The 19,707-nt window shown below is 42.6% G+C and overlaps 1 protein-coding gene across 1 annotated transcript; it reads left to right on the top strand.

Annotated features, from left to right (window-relative positions):
• The first annotated feature begins 24 nt into the window (after positions 1-24).
• HINT1 (histidine triad nucleotide binding protein 1) lies at positions 25-14,287 on the top strand. Its single transcript, XM_088475173.1, has 3 exons — positions 25-227; positions 10,500-10,604; positions 13,956-14,287. The coding sequence occupies exons 1-3, from the start codon at positions 117-119 to the stop codon at positions 14,118-14,120; spliced, it is 381 nt and encodes a 126-aa protein (XP_088331299.1). The 5' UTR covers positions 25-116; the 3' UTR covers positions 14,121-14,287.
• The last annotated feature ends 5,420 nt before the right edge of the window (positions 14,288-19,707 follow it).

Raw genomic sequence — 19,707 nt, 5'->3', positions numbered from 1 at the left:
GCACTGACATGCGTCGTTTTTGTCGCCGGGCTATGACGTCAGGCCACCCCATAGTCTCCGGTTACAGTCTCTACTCTCCTCCCTAGTGCTCTGCCTGCCATCGGGCTGCTGCAGCCATGGCTGATGAGATCAGCAAAGCCCAGACAGCCCGGCCCGGGGGCGATACCATATTCGGGAAAATCATCCGTAAGGAAATTCCTGCCAATATTTTCTATGAGGATGATCTGGTAGGTGGCGGTGTCATCCTGTCCCTACTAACACATGCTGGGCAGATGTAGCAGTGTGCAGCCATGCAGTGAGACATACGGGGCAGATGTAGTAGTGTGCAGCCATGCAGTGAGACATGCGGGGCAGATGTAGCAGTGTGCAGCCATGCAGTGAGCCATGCAGTGATACATGCGGGGCAGATGTAGCATTAGTAGCAGAGCTATGTAATAATACTGGCCGGACAGATGTAGGAGTGTGCAGCCATGCAGTGATACATGCGGGGCAGATGTAGCATTAGTAGCAGAGCTATGTAATAATACTGGCCGGACAGATGTAGTAGTGTGCAGCGCTGTGTGGTTTATCCCTGTGTGATGTACATACAGCGCCTGTAATGTGCAGAATAACCTTTGCACATGGCTACAGACAGTGATTGGAATAGGCCCAGCTGTATCACCTGTCACTGGGGATGAGCACACATGCCAGGCACTGACAGCTGACAAAGTTTATCAACCTCTTGCTGCTTTTTACACCTCGAATGAGCAGTTCTCACACTTTTCCAGCCCTTAATACGTGTTGCATTCATGCCTCTACCTTCCCAGAGCACCGGTTTCCTCAAAGTAAATCTTGTATATCAGTTATATAGCCTATCCATGATATTGTAATCTACACAATCTTCCTGTAAATTTTGGTCGCAAATAAATGTAATTAAAAGATTTATATTATATTTTGTGATCTCCTCATGTCAGCTGTTTTTTTTTCATCACTACAATAAGGGGCAGGGTCTGCCTCCTATGTGTTAGTGCACAGGTTCTCAAACTCTGTCCTCAGGACCCCAAACAGGTCACGTTTTCCAGGTCTCCTCACAGAATCACAAGTGAAATAATTAGCTCCACCTGTGGATCTTATAAAATGTGTCAGTGAGTAATGCATACACCTGTGCACCTGCTGGGTGACCTGGAAAACATGAACTGTGTTGGGTCCTGAGGACCGAGTTTGAGAACCTGTGTGGTAGTGTACATAGGCTATAAATGTGTCACAGTAGACTGTTGAGTCCAGACAGTGATCAGACTCCAGGGGGTAGGTTTACTAAGCGTCCATTTTGTGTTTTTGGGCAATATTCCGTTGGTTTCACGATCTGCCTATTTACTACAGGCATAACCGACCACATGACCGACCTTAGAACATCGGACCAACTATTGATTGTTTTACATAGACAAGTATACAAACGACAGACTACTGAGCATCTGCTTGCACTCTGACCCCAAACTGACGGCCAACGGCCCAAATAATAGACTACCAACTGGCAGGCGTGTTTGAGTTTCCTCTGTATTGTAAAACTAAAACTACAGTAATGTTACCTTTATACAGGATAGGTACTTGGATATCTACACCGACATTCGATTAAAAATAAAGAATACAATTGAAACTTTTGTCAAAATAGGCTTTTCTCTGCCTGCTGAAATATGTTGTGTGAAACATTGCACAAAACCAGTATAATTAGGTGCGAGTTAGTGCGGCTGTATGCTGACAGCCACATCCCAACACGGGACTAAAGATAGGCGTCGAAATCCTGACACATATCATTAGCCTCACTACTAAATCCTCACACCCGGCTTACCGATTGAAGGTAAACCGGGTGTCAGTGTGTAGCCGCGGGGGGTGGGAGGGTTAGCTTTAGGGACCCCCTGTGGGTACTTATGGCTAGGCACCCCCCAGGGAGGGTTAGGGTTGGGAAAGGGGGGTTAGGCACCACCCCTGGAGGGTTAGGTTTAGGGTACGGGTAGGGGGGGTTAGGTTTAGGCACTAACGGGGGGGAGGGTTAGGGTAGGGAGAGGGGAGGGTTAGAGTACTTACCTAATGCTGTCGGGATTCCGACCCATCGGCTTGCCGCTGTCTGTAATTGATCCGTCTGGCTAAACAGCCGCCGACATTACATACTGATTGCCTGGATGACATGGTGGCAGCAATAACTGGCTATAGAGTAATTAGATGACCAGAAGGTGAATGAAGTTTACTTGTGTGCAGGAGCGACAAACGTAATGATTGGGGAAAGTGGTGATTTGGCTGCAATAAGTAGCTGGACATGTGATGTGAGCCTTGTGCCCATGGCTACCTAGAAATGAAAGTGCATGGTTATAACAGTTACTTCTGTGATGGTGAAAGGGTAAATTTACTTCCACAGGGCGATGTCAGGACGCCCTTACACATATACATTTTATCACAATATGATTAATACAACATGACTAATTGTTCCTTGTATGGAAAATAGAAGCAATGTCCCTTTTATTTGACACAAGTTTTCTATTGACAGATAATTTTTGGTACAACCCAAAATATTGACTAATTATAATTTTCTTCTACTAAAGAATTTTACAGAGTATTATTAATACTAAAAATGTTTCTCCATTAGAGCAGAGGTTCCCAAACTTAGGGCTTTATTTAACGAATGTTGTCATTCACAATGAGTGATTAAACTTGTTGCGTATGATAAATGGTGCTCAAGCCAATCAATCAGCTCCTAACTCATTTTTCAAACAAATGACATTTGGGAGTTGATTGGCTGGAGCACCATTATCATACGCAACAAGTTTTAACACTCGTTGTGAATGATGACACTCATTGATAAATAAGGCACTTTAGGGCCTGATTCAGCATGGATCGCAATTGCAACAGCGTATGGAGACTGGTTGATGGTGCGTATTGGGCATGCAGAGCAGTGTGTGTGGGAGTTAGCATTGTGATCTCTTTGCGATCACTCAAGCAGAATGAAAGCCATCGCAGAGTGAGTGACAGACTGAGCGTTTGGGGGTGGTGACGGGGGAGTGGTCAGAGAACGCAGGCATGTCTGTCCGTTTGAACGCTGTTGCATACAGTAGGTGCGTATAAAGTAGCCACTGTGATGACATATGCAGCTTGAGTACTTACTGCGTGCAACAAGACTTGCAGTTTCTGCAGTAGGTCAGACCTGCTGTAATTGTGCGTGAGGGACCGATGTTACTTGATGTTCAAGATGTATACGGAGGACTGCAAGCTATTACTGATGTTAGATATTGCTAGTGGCGTCTCTATGCTCGCTGTGCGACAGCCTTGTGATTGCATTCATTAGCATGTTTTTACAACAGACAGTGCGTAATCGCTGCTGTGATCACAATAGCGATCCATGCTGAATCAGGCCCTCAGTACTTAAGGCACACTAATAGTTCAGGTTTTAAGGATATCCATGCTTGAGCATTGGTGACTTAGGCCCTCATTCAGAGCCACTCGCTAGCGGCAGTACGCTCGTTCCGTGCGATGTTCGCACATCTGCGCATGCGTACGGTTTTTAGTACGCATGCGCGAACCAGTCAGTGCGGCCGAAAATCGATGGTACGCAATATAGCGAGGGCCTGCTATTTTGAGTGACAGAATGAGGCATATGTGGGTGGTAACAGGGGAAGGTGCTTGAAAACGGGGAGTGGAGATCCGAACGCAGGCGTGCTTAAAGGTCAAAACGGGCGTTTTAAGGGAGTGCATAATTAACTAAGCAGCGTCATTGACCACGTCACTTGGTTTTTTTTAACTCAGAACTGCTCGCAAAATAGCGGTTGAAAACACCAACCACAAGAATAGCGAGCAGTTCATACGCTGTACGATGTACTCGATTAATCTAATAAATAGCGGACATGACGTATGGTGCGTGCGGCCAGGGGGCGTTTTTATCAAAAAAACGAGCGTATGTTTTGCTCGCTCGTTCAGACTTAGAGGTGGGAACAGACTGCAATTTGCGAACGGATCATTTGAATAGCCACCCCTTGTTTTTGAACGAACGACCACAAATAGCGAACGGCTCTGAATCAGGCCCTTAATTAGTACCTCTGCCAATTTGATTTAACTGCCTGTGCTCAACTATGGATAGCCTTAAAACCTGGATTGCTAGGGTGCCTTGAGGACAGAGTTTATGAACCACTGATTTAGTGATATAGCCACAACAGTCAGATTCCACTCATGCCTAGAAAGCCATCCGATTATTTTTTGGGACCCCAGTAGTGGCCCTTGGCTGAATAAATGGGCTGCACCTTAGAGACCATGCATCATAGCACAAAGTGTAATTTACAACTACTTTCTAATACCTTAGGTTTGTGTCTACATTATAAGATGGTAATATAGTAGGTGTGGCTACTGCTACACCAGCCAGTCAGTGAAATTCTTAAGTTCATCTGATACCCATGGATGAGGATATGAGTATGTATGACCCTTACTGAATTGTTGGGTACTGAGTAGTCAAGTAAAGGCTGCTCTTTGTATAGAAGGGCATGGCACATTATATATGTTTGTGTGACTGAGGATTGTTTGGCTGGCTAGCCAGGCTGGTGAGAAGACATCGCCATCTAATCATGGACTATCCTGCTACATAGACTAAAGCTGGCCATCCACCAGGCCAACTTTCCTCCAACCATCCAATGTATGGGAGCAAATGACAATCAGCAATTTGCTCCCAAACACCAGAAAGCAAGAAAAAGGTTGTTCAGGCAAGTCAGTTAAATCTGTTTGATTTAAAAAACTTGTCTGAACAACAGCTTTCATCTGTTTTCCGATGGCTGGAACAAATTACTAATTGTCATTTGCTCCCATGCATTACTGGCTTTCATTCCAACCAATCAACTAGTTTGCTGGTTGGAGGTTAGTTGGTCTGGTGAATGGCCAGCTTATGTGGCTGCACAGCATAATCAACATGAAGAGTACCAGAGAGGGCAGATAACAGGAGGGCTCTAACTAAGATAATTTAGAGCATTAATGTAAATGCCTACTGAGTACTGCAGAGTTTTTCAACCACTGTGCCGTGGCACACTAGTGTTCTGCAACGGTCAGCTCAGCGCACCTGTATTGTAATGTGTTTTATTCTTGAGGAGGCCAATGTAGTGTGTTTTTATTCCTGTGGAGGCCAATGTAGTGTGTTTTATTCCTGTGGAGGCCAATGTGTATGTTTTTTCACACACGCCGCATCGCCGGATGTTGTACCTTGGCAATTTTAAAATCTTGTGGAGTGTGCCTCGAGATGAAAAAGGTGGAAAATCACTGGAGTACTGTCTACCAACCAAACCCTAGTTAGTATAGCGTGGTATGGAATGCTCAGCAGTATTTAGCTTTTGCTACCTAGTCTTTAACTTCGTGTCTGTCTGTCTCAACATAGCTGCTTGCAACAAAGCTAATAACACTCTTGCATACTTACCATAAGGTGACTTCAATATGTTTATTATTGGAGAAAGGCATTTCCATACACAACATGGAGAAGTTCCCCCAAACACCCAGACGTCCAATATTATTTAGCATATCTGATCTGGTCAGGTTTAGTCACACAAATACAATGTATGGGCCTGATGCTCACCTGCACACAAATGCCATTGCAGTGCGATCTCTTACGGAATGCAATTGCAAAAATATACGAATTACTCACTTACTGTCCGGTGCTTGGAGACGCCCACTGAAAGCATCTGAAATGCGTCGCTCTTGCACAAAACCAGAAACATCGGAAGCAGATCATGGGGTCCATCAGCCTTCTGAGTAAGCCTTTGCTGCCGCACACATAGCAGGTCTCCAGACACAGAGGGCTTTCCTGCTGCAAGCAAGAATGCAGTGGATAATTTAGACGCCCAGAAAACACTGTTTAAACGGTCCGAAATGCCTGCGTTTTTTTAACCACCCCCTGTTACCTCTCCCAAACGTTGACTACCTGTCACTCACTTTGCGAATGAATACTCTGTGCGAGCATGATTGCAAAACAATCGCTGCACAAGTGTATTACGGCTTTCATTCATGTGCAAAGGCAAACAATCGCTCAAACTGCATTCTCAGATCTGCATTTCGTGCGGATCTGAATCAGGCCGTATATGTCAACTGTTAGGACTAGATACCAACATTTCCACATTTTAACAATATTAAATGTATCATGATATTTAAATCAGAATAAATGAATGAATTGTAGAAAACACCCCCCCCACACACACACACTAATAGGACATAGCACATTTAATACTATTTTATGTCATTGGAAATGTGACTGTATATATGTTTTAGTCACCCAATATAGCACTTACAGACTGGTACTCACAGAAATGAGGAATAATAATGTAGTGTAAATGGGAGATGTCTGCAGTGAACTGAATAGTGTGAGTCAGTCATTGGAATCTTCGCATAAGAGCATTTCAGAGGAGATCAGGCCTACACTTACCTGTTCTGTAATAATGGGACGAATTCAATTCAGTGCGATGTTGAATAGCCGTGGAAAAGAGCTCTCACAGCTATTCATTATAACGCGCTGTTTGCCTTGTCGGGTATGGGTTAAGTCTGAGAATGCTGGTTCTCACGGCTTAACATGGGTGTTAAGGCGCGGTAACCGGCATTCTTTGACTAAAGTGCCGGTCGCACGGCTGTTAGTGCCACACTAAGCCGGAAAACAGCTGCGTGCCCACCGGCACTTTTCTCGGATTTCTCCTCACATCCCCAGGGGGGTGCGATAAGAAATCCTATAGCTGCCAAAATAGCGCGTTGTATTGAATACACACTGGAGCTCCCTCCTGCGGCTGTTCAACATCGCACTGAATTGAATTCGGCCCAATGAGTCCAGATGATTCTTCTGGTAATGCTGCATATGCAGCTGCAGTTTCTATCTCTATGTGGCTGATATAACACTCCTGATACCTTCATGTCCACTATATACGGGTCACATTGATATAACATATCTGATACACACTGATTACTATGTACACGTCACATTGATATAACACATCGGATACACACTGATTACTATATACACGTCACATTGATATAACACATCGGATACACACTGATTACTATATACACGTCACATTTCTGTAAAACCTCTGAAACACAATTCAAACTAAATACAGGTAAATTTGCTATAACATATGATACACACTGATCACTATATACTGTATAGGTTAGTGATATAGGGGTCTATATACTAACCCTTGGTGAGAGATACAATGGACAGAGATAAAGTACCAACCAGTCAGCTCCTAACTGTCAATTTACAGGCTGTGTTTGAAAATTGACAGGAGCTGATTGGTTGGTACATTATCTCCTTCCACTTTGACTCTCTCCAAGGCTTAGTACATAGACCCCATAATATGATACACACTGATCAGCAATACATGATGGATCTCTATCGGGCATGCAGATAAAATTTTCTCTTGATCTTTGTTCTGGACTCTCATTGGGGTCTATTCATTCTGTTAATTATGGGGGGCTGGGTGGCCCTCAATGAGTATACAACTGAGGCGAGCAGCAGCGATGGATGCAACATTTCCAGCGCAATCCTTCTTCGCAAACCCGGTACTCCTTCCCATAGGAAGTATTTGCTGTACAGGAACAAACACCATCTGAAGATTGTATAAGTTCCTGCAGTCAAACTCCAAATATATAGTATTTTTGGAGCTTGATGAATTTTGGTCCCCATACTAGTGTATGGGAACATCTGGCCACATCAGGGCTGAAAGGTAAGCAAGCGATATCTCTGATTTGTCCTGCGTTACCTTTTATAATGAATGGCCTTGATACTTCATTTATACAAAAGTAAATGAAAATTTCAATTTTCACTTGTTTTTGTGTAACTTCAGTGATGATTACTAGACTTCATTGAGTTATTTCCAATTGCCTAAACATACTTACACATCTGCCATTTTCTTGGAGACCAGCATTGCCTGATAAATAGAGGGGCGCATGAAATTGAGTGAAGATTGTTTACTGTGTAAGTTGTAATGTGCACAGCTGGACATCGGAGCAGCACATAGTGGTGATCTGAGTTTGGGTGTATATGTACTGTAGATGGTTGAACCTTAGATCAGATTCGGATAAAATGGGATGGGCACGGGATGCCGGCGCTTGGGATCCCAGCAGTCAGAATCCCGACCAGGTTACAATCCCGACGCCTAGACGTAAGTTAACCTAACCCTACCCCTAACCCTCCCTCCCTGCAGCCTAAACCTAACCCACCCCCCCACAGCATAACCCTAACCCTCCCCCTAGTGCCTAACCCTCCCCCTGACCAAGTACTTACCATCGGGATATCAGCAGTCAGGATGCCAGCGCCGGTATTACGATAAATGTCGGGATTCCGGTGCCGGCTTTCTGAACGCCGGAATCCCAGTCATTGGGATTGTGACCGCATTCCGGATAAAATTTATAATTCAGGAGCCAGTCGATGAAATCTAAATGCCGTTTGGATCTTTTAAGAGGCCAGCAAAGCTACGCATCCGTTGGCAGTGTTAGTAGTAAGGTACCTGTAGTAATTTGTTAGGCGCATATATACCTGATTGCATTAGACTAACGTAATGTTTTCTGAGAGTTAAATCGACTGTAAAATTAAAAAATAACCCAGCCTAAGAAATATATGAAAGTTATAAAAACATAAAGCATATTAGTTCAGGTAGGGATGCAGTCACAATGCAGACTAGGAGGATTCGATGATGGAATCCCGACACCTGTCAGAATACCGGCACTGGCATTCCGTCCACCGGAATACAAATGTAAGTACTGGGGTTAGGGGGAGGCTAAGGAGTTAGGGTTAGGCACTAGGGGGAGGGTTCTTGTTGGACTGCGTGGGGGTGGAGGTTAAGTTTAGGTAATAGGGAGCCAGGGTTAGGTTTAAGCACTAGGGGGAGAATAGGTTTTGGCTGCAGGGAGAGAGGGTTAGGGGTAGAGTTAAGGGTTAGGTGTCCCGTTCTCAACCTGTTTAGGTATAATTATCATCTGTTATTTATTTGTCACCACAAGGGTTCCGAAGTGCCTTGCAAAAAGTAAGTACTGTACGTAAGCATAAACAGTGCACCCAAAACAATAGTAAAAAAATGCAGAAGACTTAAGGTGCATACACACACAATGATTTTTTGAACGATTATCGATAAACGATAGTGATTATCTTTCATCGTTGAAAAAATCGTTCACGTTCTAAGTTAAAACGATGAGCGATTATCGTTCATGCGCGTTCACGTTTGTAGTTCAGTCAGACTGACCAACTCAACGATTTTCATTAAGGGAATATGCTAAAATCCTTTGTAGTTCCAAAAAATCGTTCATTACATTTAGTAATATGTATATACCTTACATTTATTAGTATTGAGGTGTTCTTAGTTTTGTATATACCCTGTACCACAAAATAATTTGGATTGTGGTGTTCCTAGTATTGTTTTCCGCATGACGACAACACCTAGGATTGTGATGTTCTTAGTTTTATATACATGTTTGTTGTTTGCTTAATTCACAATTTAGTGATATCAGTGTTCTGTATAGTCTACTACAAATTAACGTTCTGTCTTCCCTCTTATATTGTCACATTGTTTATTTATTTTGTCTTTAATTGGGAAGAACCTGAATGTTATCCTGTGATAATGGCTGGTGGACGGGGAGATAATCATACACCCTCTGAGAAAGAGACTGTTGTCTAGAAAGGGGCTAACCTTCTATGCCTACATTTATTTATTATGAACTAACCTATTGTACTCCTCCTCCCCTCCCTCCCGACACTTACCCCGGCTGCATTTCCAGTCCTTTCTCTCTATCGCCCCCTGCAGTGGGAGCAATTTGCAGGGGGGAAGGGTGTATGTGTCTGTCCCTAGACATGTTCCCGCTGCGCCTGTCTGATTTGGGACAGACATTGTAGAATTATTATATCGTTATAATAATCACTGCGACTCTGAGGTAATAACACGCAGTTTTGTTTTATATTGGTGCTTCTCTAAATAAGAGATAATCAGTTGTGTGATCTTCAGTAAGGATGATAAACAGATGGAACCTTAAAAAAATAGAATACACATACTGTAGTATTCGGGAATTAGTTGTTATGTTGACACTGACAACTTGGACAGGATAATGCCGGCAGCATTATGCCGACTCTGTACTAATGTTTAATTAAAACATTTTACCCTTTTGCCTTTAAAGATTATACTTTATCATCAAATAAAATAATTGTGGCTAACAGTAAAAGTGTAACCTTGGACTTCTTTATGAACAATATCTCACGGTTGTTGTCCACTTACATGTACTATATGATGATGACCTATACAGGTGACTAAGACTTTCTGCAGGAATAATAAATAGCACAACATGTAGTAATGATCTTTCCCATTCTCTTCTTTCCGTGCGCCCAATCTGTCTAGACATTTAGTTTGTTTTACATCATCTCTTTATTGTTTTCTAGCTCATGGAGTGCATTAGAACAGAAGTATTCTGTGTGCATTGAATGCCTGAGGTGTGTGTTATTATTTAATATTGCTCTTTTTTTTCTTCTTCTTTAGTGCATCGCTTTCCATGATGTCTCTCCGCAAGCACCAATACATTTCCTAGTGGTGCCTAAGAAGGCTATTAGCCATTTATCTGCTGTGGAACCTGCTGATAAAGATGTAAGTAAAAGCTGATTTCAAATGGGTGAATAACTGGTCTCTCCAAAGCCCATTGAGGGTACATAGCCTCAAGATCGTACAGATAGCAAAAGGATAGGCTAACTTTGATGTATTCAGTTTAAACCAGGGGTAGAACAGACTTCAACAACTAGTAAATAAAACAATAATCTAAAGGAAACCCAAATATACGTACATTATACTATGTGCAATAACTGTTGGATATAAAGAATGAGAAAATGTCAATTAATAGACTTCAAAACCTAATTTTGGTTACAAAATGAAACATAGCAAATAAAAATATTCCCACTGCTGCAAGGTTCATTTATTCGAGACGTGAACAGCTTTGTAATGTGTTCTTCAGTTTTGCACGTTACCTTTCTTACAGTATTTCATTGCATTTCTCTATATATGACATTTTTTGCTGCCAAACATAATCTGGCCATGGTCTGCAATACGGCTATAACTGGCTAGATTATTTCCCCTGGTGAGGAGAATCCACGATAGAGCTTACTGTTTGCAGGTACATTGATCTACAAAACTATAGGGGTGATTCAGAGATGTACGCTAACCCGATGGTTGGCACATATCTCCGATTATAACTGCTCTGCGCCAGCGCAGGTCTGGTACTGCGCATGTGGTTTATGGGTCTGCGATCCCCTACACTGAGCGGCAGCAGACTGTCAGTGATTGCCCTTTCTGGGTGGGGAGGGGGTTGTGACTGCCTCCGTTTCCTAAAATGGGGGGGTGTCGCCACTGTTGGGGTGGAGGGAAGAGGCCAGGATCTCTGTCGGCTGACAGAGATTTCTCTGTTGAGCAACTGCAATCGCCGGCTTGAGTGACCCCATGGTCACAGAGCCGGCAGAGGATCACGCAGATGATGCGATGCGTCCAAGGACACAGCTCGGATCAATAATGCTTGGTGTGACACCTGCTGCATTGCCATATTAGTACTATCGCAGCTTGCTACCATGTTATCAGCTGCGATAGCAAACCCGTCCCCTATGCTACTACTGTATATTACACTGTTTATATCTAGAAAATTTGAGTCTAATTAGACCGGGATGTAGTTGGCATCCCAGCACACAATCCCAGCGCCGCAATGTCGTCGGGTCAGAATCCCGGCTCCAGAATCCTAGTTGCTTCGATCGCGATGGTAAGTATTAGGGTTAGACACTAGGAGGAGGGTTATGGTTAGGCTGCGGGTAGGGGAGGCTTAGGGATAAGCTGGGGAAAGGTTAGGCTGCAAGAAAGGTGGGGTAGGGGAAGGGTTAAATTACTTACCTGCAGGCATCAGGATTTCAACCATCAGGATACAGGTGCCATTGTGTGCGCAGGGATTGTGTACCCAACCCATTAGACCTATTGGGATTCCCAGTAACTGTACAGAGTAGATGAAATATCCATTATATGTCTCCTTTTAGGCTGTTTTTGGTCTTTGGGAGCATTACTGTAGGTTTCGGATCGACCTGAAAATGTGTGTGGCGGAATGAGTGTAAACCTGACTAGTTCTGACCTACTAAAATGCGAGGACCACCTCTTTCTTCGATTTGATTTAGCTTATATTATGTCAAAGGTCGGCAATCGTAATGCCGACAGTTATCAACATCTGAATTGTCCATATAAGAAATTCCTACTTTCTTGGAATGTTGACATTAGGGCTAAGCTATGGGACTGGAGGATTAGGGTTAGGCACTAGAGGGAGGTTAGGCTACAGGGGAAAGGGTCAGAGATAGGAATTAGGGAACTTCTGCTACGTCAGATGTCTGGGCGAGGACTGCTGTGCAAGTGACCACTAAGACCTGGAAGCCGCTTAAAGTTGTTGCTGCCGCCGGGAGCAGGTAAGTGTCCGCTAGACCACCAGAGACCGTCTGTCCACATTCTATCATTTTGACATTTCACCAGTGTCCAAATGATGGATTCCGACCTTATATACCACACCCGTCACACCAGCTGGAGAACATCAGGACTGGCTTTTCTACTTCTCACATTTGTGTGTTTTAAAGCTCTTTTTTAAGATTTGTGATCTGTTTTTAAGAGTGATCCTCCACAGTATGGGCATTTTGAAAGTAGGTGTAAAATTCCTCCCTTTATCAGTACAAATTCTGTGCGCCCACCAGTAGGACAGTGACCATCAACTCCTTTATCCCATCCTGCAACTTGGTTCAGGTGATTGAGCATATATTGTTGAAATACAGAGATCTATAACTGTAAGATGGGAGTACAGGGGGCATTTACTTCCTTTTTATTTATGATAAAACTTCAGGAAGAATTGGTGAATAAATTGAGGCTATGGATTGAGGGGTGGTTAGCGTTCTCTGTGCCTCCTATAAATACCTGTAGAAAAACATGTTAGATGTCTGTATAAATAGATTCCTGTGGTACTCCTGCAGGAAGGGGGTTAGGGAAGACTCTCTATTGAAGGTGACATGGAATAGTGAAAATGTAGCAAGAGTGTTATTATGGAGGACAAGAGGGTGAGCTTCCCATAACAATAGCTACGATATCTAATGCTGGGTATACACTGGCAGACATTTTGGCCGATCAAGTAATATATAGTGTGCCCGTTGGCCAGTGTGTACCAGAGATAAGTCTGTGAACGACGTTGTGCTATTGTGTGTATGAACAACCATCATCTGCCGATCAGTCGATTTGCAGATATATCTTTTACGTGTGTATCCAGCTTAAGACCAGATAGAAATCCTATTTTTGATTTGCCGTTCCTGAGCATTAAGGAAGGCAGATTGAGGAGGTTGATGAAGTATTTGGGGTGAAGAGAGTCAGGAATTATGAATTTGGGTTTCTTGAAGAGTTCAAATGACTAAATCTCTCAACTGCCTTGAAAGATGAAAATGTTTCAATATAACTGATCCAATGTGATGAAGTGAATGTCACATGTAACCAGAGGCGATTTAAGAGAGGAGGGGGCTCTGTGCGGGCCCCCTCCTCTCTGGCAGCAGAGTAGACTCTGGCACAAAGACAGAGTCTACTGCACATGTGCAGGTCTCTGGGAACATGGCGCCTGTGCCACGTTCCTGAAGACTTGCCTATTGTGCATGGGCAAAACACCGGGAAATTGGCCACCGCGCAGTTACATCTCTACACTAATGAGCAGTAAACTGTAAAAGCTGTAGCATTTTACTTTCCCAGATGATTATTCCACAGAGTCTCTGTTTAACAAGATGAACAACAATGTCTATGATTTATGTGGACATAACTGTAGTCTGCCTATCCGTCCACTCTGTGTATCGGAATATGGTTCTTGTCACTTGTATTATGCAGTATTGCTAAACATTTGCATTACTATGTAAATAATACACTGCAGATATTCTAACTTCTTTTTTCTGTATTCAGTTACTAGGACATCTGATGTTTGTTGGCACAAAATGCGCTGCTGATCAGGGCCTGGCAAAGGGCTATCGGCTGGTCGTAAATGAGGGACCAGATGGTGGCCAGTCTGTGTACCACCTTCACCTGCATATTCTTGGAGGACGTCAGCTGGGCTGGCCTCCAGGCTAATAGCCGGCAGTCTACCACATACCAACTAGGCCATCTCAATATGTCCTGTGCGACAAAATGAATTCTATGAATGTCATCCTGCAATATATTGTCATTTGTTCAGACAAGGCTACATCTACTGTGACAATGGAACATGAATAAATAAATAAAATTAGTTTTGTTTCTTCTTTTCGTGTGGAATTTTAACACATTATTTTATTTAACACATCATTTTATTTTAGTTTCCAATGCAGAGTTGTTCTGTGATATTCTTATTTTATGAGGTTGCTGTCTCCTTTGAGTAGCTATAAATCTAATGCTTATGATTCTAGTAGCATCTGTTGCAAATGAGATAAGAAAATTGGTAAAATCACTTTACAAATGACTGCAGTTTGCAGTGGCGGACATCATATTTCAGGTTCTCCTTTGCTGCAGTTAGCAGAGGTTTTATGTGAGATGTACATATACATTACATTCAGTATGTTGCAATCTGTCATCATATTTATTATCATTTTATAGTTAATATTCTGTTTTACTGAAACACATTTATGTTAATGTTTCAAGATTTCTTTTATTGCTATTTAACGTTCCACTAATCCCACAAATTGGAATTTCCAGATATGAATCATGAAGGTAAAATACATTTTCATGTTCAGTGTTACCCTGGCATCCAGCTGCAAGGATGACTTCCCTTTCATTAGAGACAGCTGAAGCTCCTTCCATATATTTAGGCCTGCGTTGTACTGGGATCTCACACTTTTGAGCTGTTGTGTAGTCGCTGGCACTGCCCCCCTGGGTATGAATCCTCAAACCACCGTCCATTTCTGTAATTAATGTTTGCCAGACGCAAGTGTTAAGTTTGAACGCAGCTGTGCCTCAAATTTCAGGTGTCGCATGTGTTCACTAAAAATAGGCAATTGCCAGCATATGCAAAGTAGCAACTATCACAAGTTGCTGGCAGGGCTTCACCAGTAGCAAATTTCCCATATTATGCCAAGGATACATGAAAAGAGGGAAGGAAATAGGGAGAAGTATCTGCACAATGATAATTGTAGTTGTAGAACCCCAATAAAATCGGTGACTAAATAGTTGATTAGATAATGGGGGTGCGGCCTTAAACAACTAGATTAAATGATAGTTTGGGGGAAAGAGTAAAGAATTGTTTGTTGTGGGCGCACAGAATTTTTTTTTTTAAGATAAATAAAATGTAACTTTTATTGGTACATTAAAATAATCCCAAATAGAGGGAAATATACAGTGAAATATAAGGAATTAAAATTATATCAAACAAAACAAACATGAATTATAAAAAGGCAGGTCCACTGATGAGTTGCTAGTAATATAGTGTATGTATATACCTGAATGGAATTGCAAATGCTATAAGTATAGAGCGGCAAAGAATTCTGTCTATATCAATGGGGTAACAAATATAATTAGAAGTGTGTTATTGTTCACACATCTTAGATAAAGACATTGTCTAATCTGTGTCTGAGTATCCCAGTATTATAGTTCACACACCTTGCATAGAGTATTAACCAATTGTATCTGAGTATCACTGCATCCACATATTGTTACATATCCGCATAATAAATGTTGCGGTTGCGTGGAGACAGAGGAATTTATTTAATATCCCAAATTCCCCATTCAGTTGTATGCAATTGGGTAAAATCTCCTTTTATTGTTACTATAGCAGCATGTTTAGCAAATTGTAAGCTTGTTGCTGTTATAAACTGATTGTTGCTGATTCGCATCGAATCGGGTTCACCTTGATAAAGTCGTTGCTTACAGTGAAAACCACTTACTGCCGCCAGTAGCATAACTGTCAGCAGGATATTGTTGAGTTTTAGCAGTAATGAGCTTACTACAGCAATAAGCTTACAATTTGCTAAACATGCTGCTATAGTAACAATAAAAGGAGATTTTACCCAATTGCATACAACTGAATGGGGAATTTGGGATATTAAATAAATTCCTCTGTCTCCACGCAACCGCAACATTTATTATGCGGATATGTAACAATATGTGGATGCAGTGATACTCAGATACAATTGGTTAATACTCTATGCAAGGTGTGTGAACTATAATACTGGGATACTCAGACACAGCTTAGACAATGTCTTTATCTAAGATGTGTGAACAATAACACACTTCTAATTATATTTGTTACCCCATTGATATAGACAGAATTCTTTGCCGCTCTATACTTATAGCATTTGCAATTCCATTCAGGTATATACATACACTATATTACTAGCAACTCATCAGTGGACCTGTCTTTTTATAATTCATGTTTGCTTTGTTTAATAGAATTTTAATTCCTTATATTTCACTGTATATTTCCCTCTATTTGGGATTATTTTAATGTACCAATAAAAGTTACATTTTATTTACTATCTATAAATTTTTTCTGTGCGCCCACAACAATCAACTCTTTACTCTTTCCCCCAAACTCTATGCCAAGGATACATCTCATACACTTACAAACAACCTTGTTTTAAATCATTTGTTTTGCTTGCAAAATACACATTTATAATTCGGCTTCAAAATCTCTAATTTATCGGATATAACTTTCCACCTCATATACAAAACCCCACCACAAACTTGTTAAAATACACACCAAAAACAAAATAGAACAAAAGCAGCTATCAGTGTCAGTGGTGCATTCTTAAACAGCCAAATGCAAGCAGTTTGCCAGTGCTAGAGACGTATAATAATTGTGTATTTTCACCTCAACCACCGACAAATAATGACTTGGACAGGCATAATTGTATCGCAGTATATTACCACTCCCATCACACCTCTCCATATGAAAGCGGCCATGACAGATTCCTTTAAATCTGCATACGAGCATTTGTGTGCGGCCTGTTATCTGGGCATGCATGGAGTTTTCTATGCATTTTGTGCGGAATGGGTATGAAGGCTCGGCGGCTGGCAGCCCGAAGAGAGAAGATCCCGACAGGGCAGGTAAGTACCCTATCCCTACCCCTCTGTTATTGGCATCACATAGCAAATGAGACACATTTGTGATGAAAGAGACGCCCGGCACCAGCCGAGTTGCAGGGAACCCACAGGTCTCGCGCGCCCTGTGTAACGCGACACAAGAATAGATGAGGAAGGACATATCTGTACGCAGCTCAGAAAGACGACAAATTGCCACTGTTTTACTTGCATTATTAATGTTAGATTGGATATGCATTTTACTAGTATTATACGGATTACTGTAGGCTTTAAGAAGTATCTTAACAAAGCAGATGCAGACAGTGGGACATACAGTATCGGGTGTGTTACGAATCCCAAAGACTACTTTGAGCAAGCCCCCCTAGAACCTGGCCTAGCAAGGTTTTCCGCCACTAACAGCCACCCGTTGTTCCCTTAGAACTAAAGACGTTCACCGTTACTTATGTGGCCGCCTGGAATTAAGACTGGGTAGTAGCGGCTTTCGTGAGTGTCTGATGGGATTCAGTGGTGAGGTGAGGAGTTTGGAACAGGAAGTGTCAATGAGGCAACCAGAGACCCGATGGTGTGGCTGGAGAACCGATGTGTAGGAAGGTTTGGTTTTGATAGCCGGCGATGTGGCTTATGAGCCGATTGTGCGGCTTTGAGCTGGTAGCAGAAGTAAGTGAATTGATAGTGCGGCTTTTAGAGCCAATAGTGCGGCTAAGGTGCCGATGGTACAGCTTTGAGCTGGAAGTAGGAGTACGTGTATTTGAGATGTGGCTTTGTGAACCAATTGTGCGGCTTGGGAGCCGGTACACAAGTTAGTGTACTTGCGATGCAGCTTTGAGAGCCGATGGTGTGGCTAGGGAGCCGGTACACAAGGTGGTGTCATTGAGATTCAGCTTTGAGAGCCAGTACACAAGTTGGTGTATTTGAGATGCGGCTTTGAGAGACGATGGTGCGGCTTGAGAGCTGGTACACAAGTTGGTGTACTTGAGATGTGGCTTTGGGAGCCGGTACACAAGTTGGTGTGCTTGCGATGCGGCTTTGAGAGCCAGTGGTGTGGCTAGGGAGCCAGTACACAAATTAGTGTACTGAGATGCGGCTTTGAGAGCCGATGGCAGCACAGAAGCTGCTGGTGCGGCTGGGAAGCCGATGTACTGGCTGGTAAGCTGTAGGCAGCATGGAAGCTGCTGATGTGACTGGGAAGGTGATAACCAGTGGCTAGGCAATACCACTGCAGAACCAGGACACAACGTAGCTAGAAAGCACAGAATGCTGACCATGGAGCAGAGCAGAGAGAACCAAAAGGAACGCTATAGGCGGCAAAAGGCCCGTATGCACAAACAGGAGGAGGAACCAATCATGCCATGCTGTGGATAACACGTGACCTCCTGTGGCGTGCAGATCGCCTAGCAACTGAGGGAACCCGAACAACAGCGTCATGAGAACGTAAACTGCTAGAGGGAGACAAGTTGTGCCCGTGACTTGTAATGGTGCAGAAATGCACTACCGCAATGTAAGGTAATGCAATTCAAAACGCTAATGTATATGGTAACATTAGAACCAATGAATTCCACTGTCAGACCCATTTATATTTGCTTTAAAAACATTAAAACCGAAATGTTTCCTGAAGACTAACATTTTTAATAAAATTGCTACTGTAATAATAATAATCAGCAACCTAAAGAGCTGATTCAGAGTTGCAATAACTCTTGCACTGTGTGCACGGAAGTAATGTGGATTTTAGCTTATATGCTGAGCTGCATACAGTCATACCATGTGCTTGTTCATATAACATCATCAGCACCATGCACTTGTACCAGCCTTATGTTTGGTGCAAGAGATCTGTGTGAAAATAGCCAACAATTCAGTCTACTGGACATATCTTCACTGAATTAGACCATGTGTGTGTGTCCTATTACCACCCACTTACACTTATTTAGCTGTGACTGAGATGCATATTACTCGGAATTGCCCGTAGATGTGTGTGCGCAGTTACAGAGCATGCACATTGCCATCATCAGACCCGACTTGCATGCAGCTCTGATTTGTCCCCAAGATGTCTAGTTACTGGTCTTAAATTGACACCAAAATATTTTTTTAGGCTGGGTGCAGAGTAGCTAAAATAAAAACAAGTAAAATGCAGTTGGCATTTTTTTATAGCTGATAATTTATTCTCAACAAATTCATTTAAAAGCGGTCTCTAGTTAAGCTATATATTTTTATTTTCACAAAAAATGTATAAATTCAAAATGAATGTAAATGATGTATGTATTGATGGCTGTTATAGGGGTGCCAACATTGTTGCAAGCCCAAATTAGGGGCTTGTACACGCCCCTTTTGTGCATATTGGTCTTCCATGGAGATTCATGGTTGAGCTCTGTACTTGGAGCCAGCCCACCAGCTGTTGGCACTCCTGGGCTCTTATGCATGGAGAATACACCAACTTAAGGTGAGTATCTTCTGAACTGGGAGGATCCCTCCACAGACACTATGAGGTCAATTCAATTAGCCATGGGAATTACCGCTGGCTTTTAGCACCCGGGTAAAGAGCTTGGCGCTATTCAATTACCGCCTGCGGTAAGCCTTAAGGGTGCACTTAACTTTCCGTTCGCAACTCAGGAGGATGTCTCACGTGGAATCACAAAATCATGTTTTCCTATTGTAA

This window comes from Taudactylus pleione, unplaced genomic scaffold (assembly GCF_031769625.1).
Source record: "Taudactylus pleione unplaced genomic scaffold, aTauple2 ptg000162l, whole genome shotgun sequence".
In the NCBI taxonomy this organism is placed as follows: Eukaryota; Metazoa; Chordata; class Amphibia; order Anura; family Myobatrachidae; genus Taudactylus; species Taudactylus pleione.
Note: the sequence above shows the minus strand (reverse complement) of the source record. Positions and strands in the feature narration are given on the sequence as shown.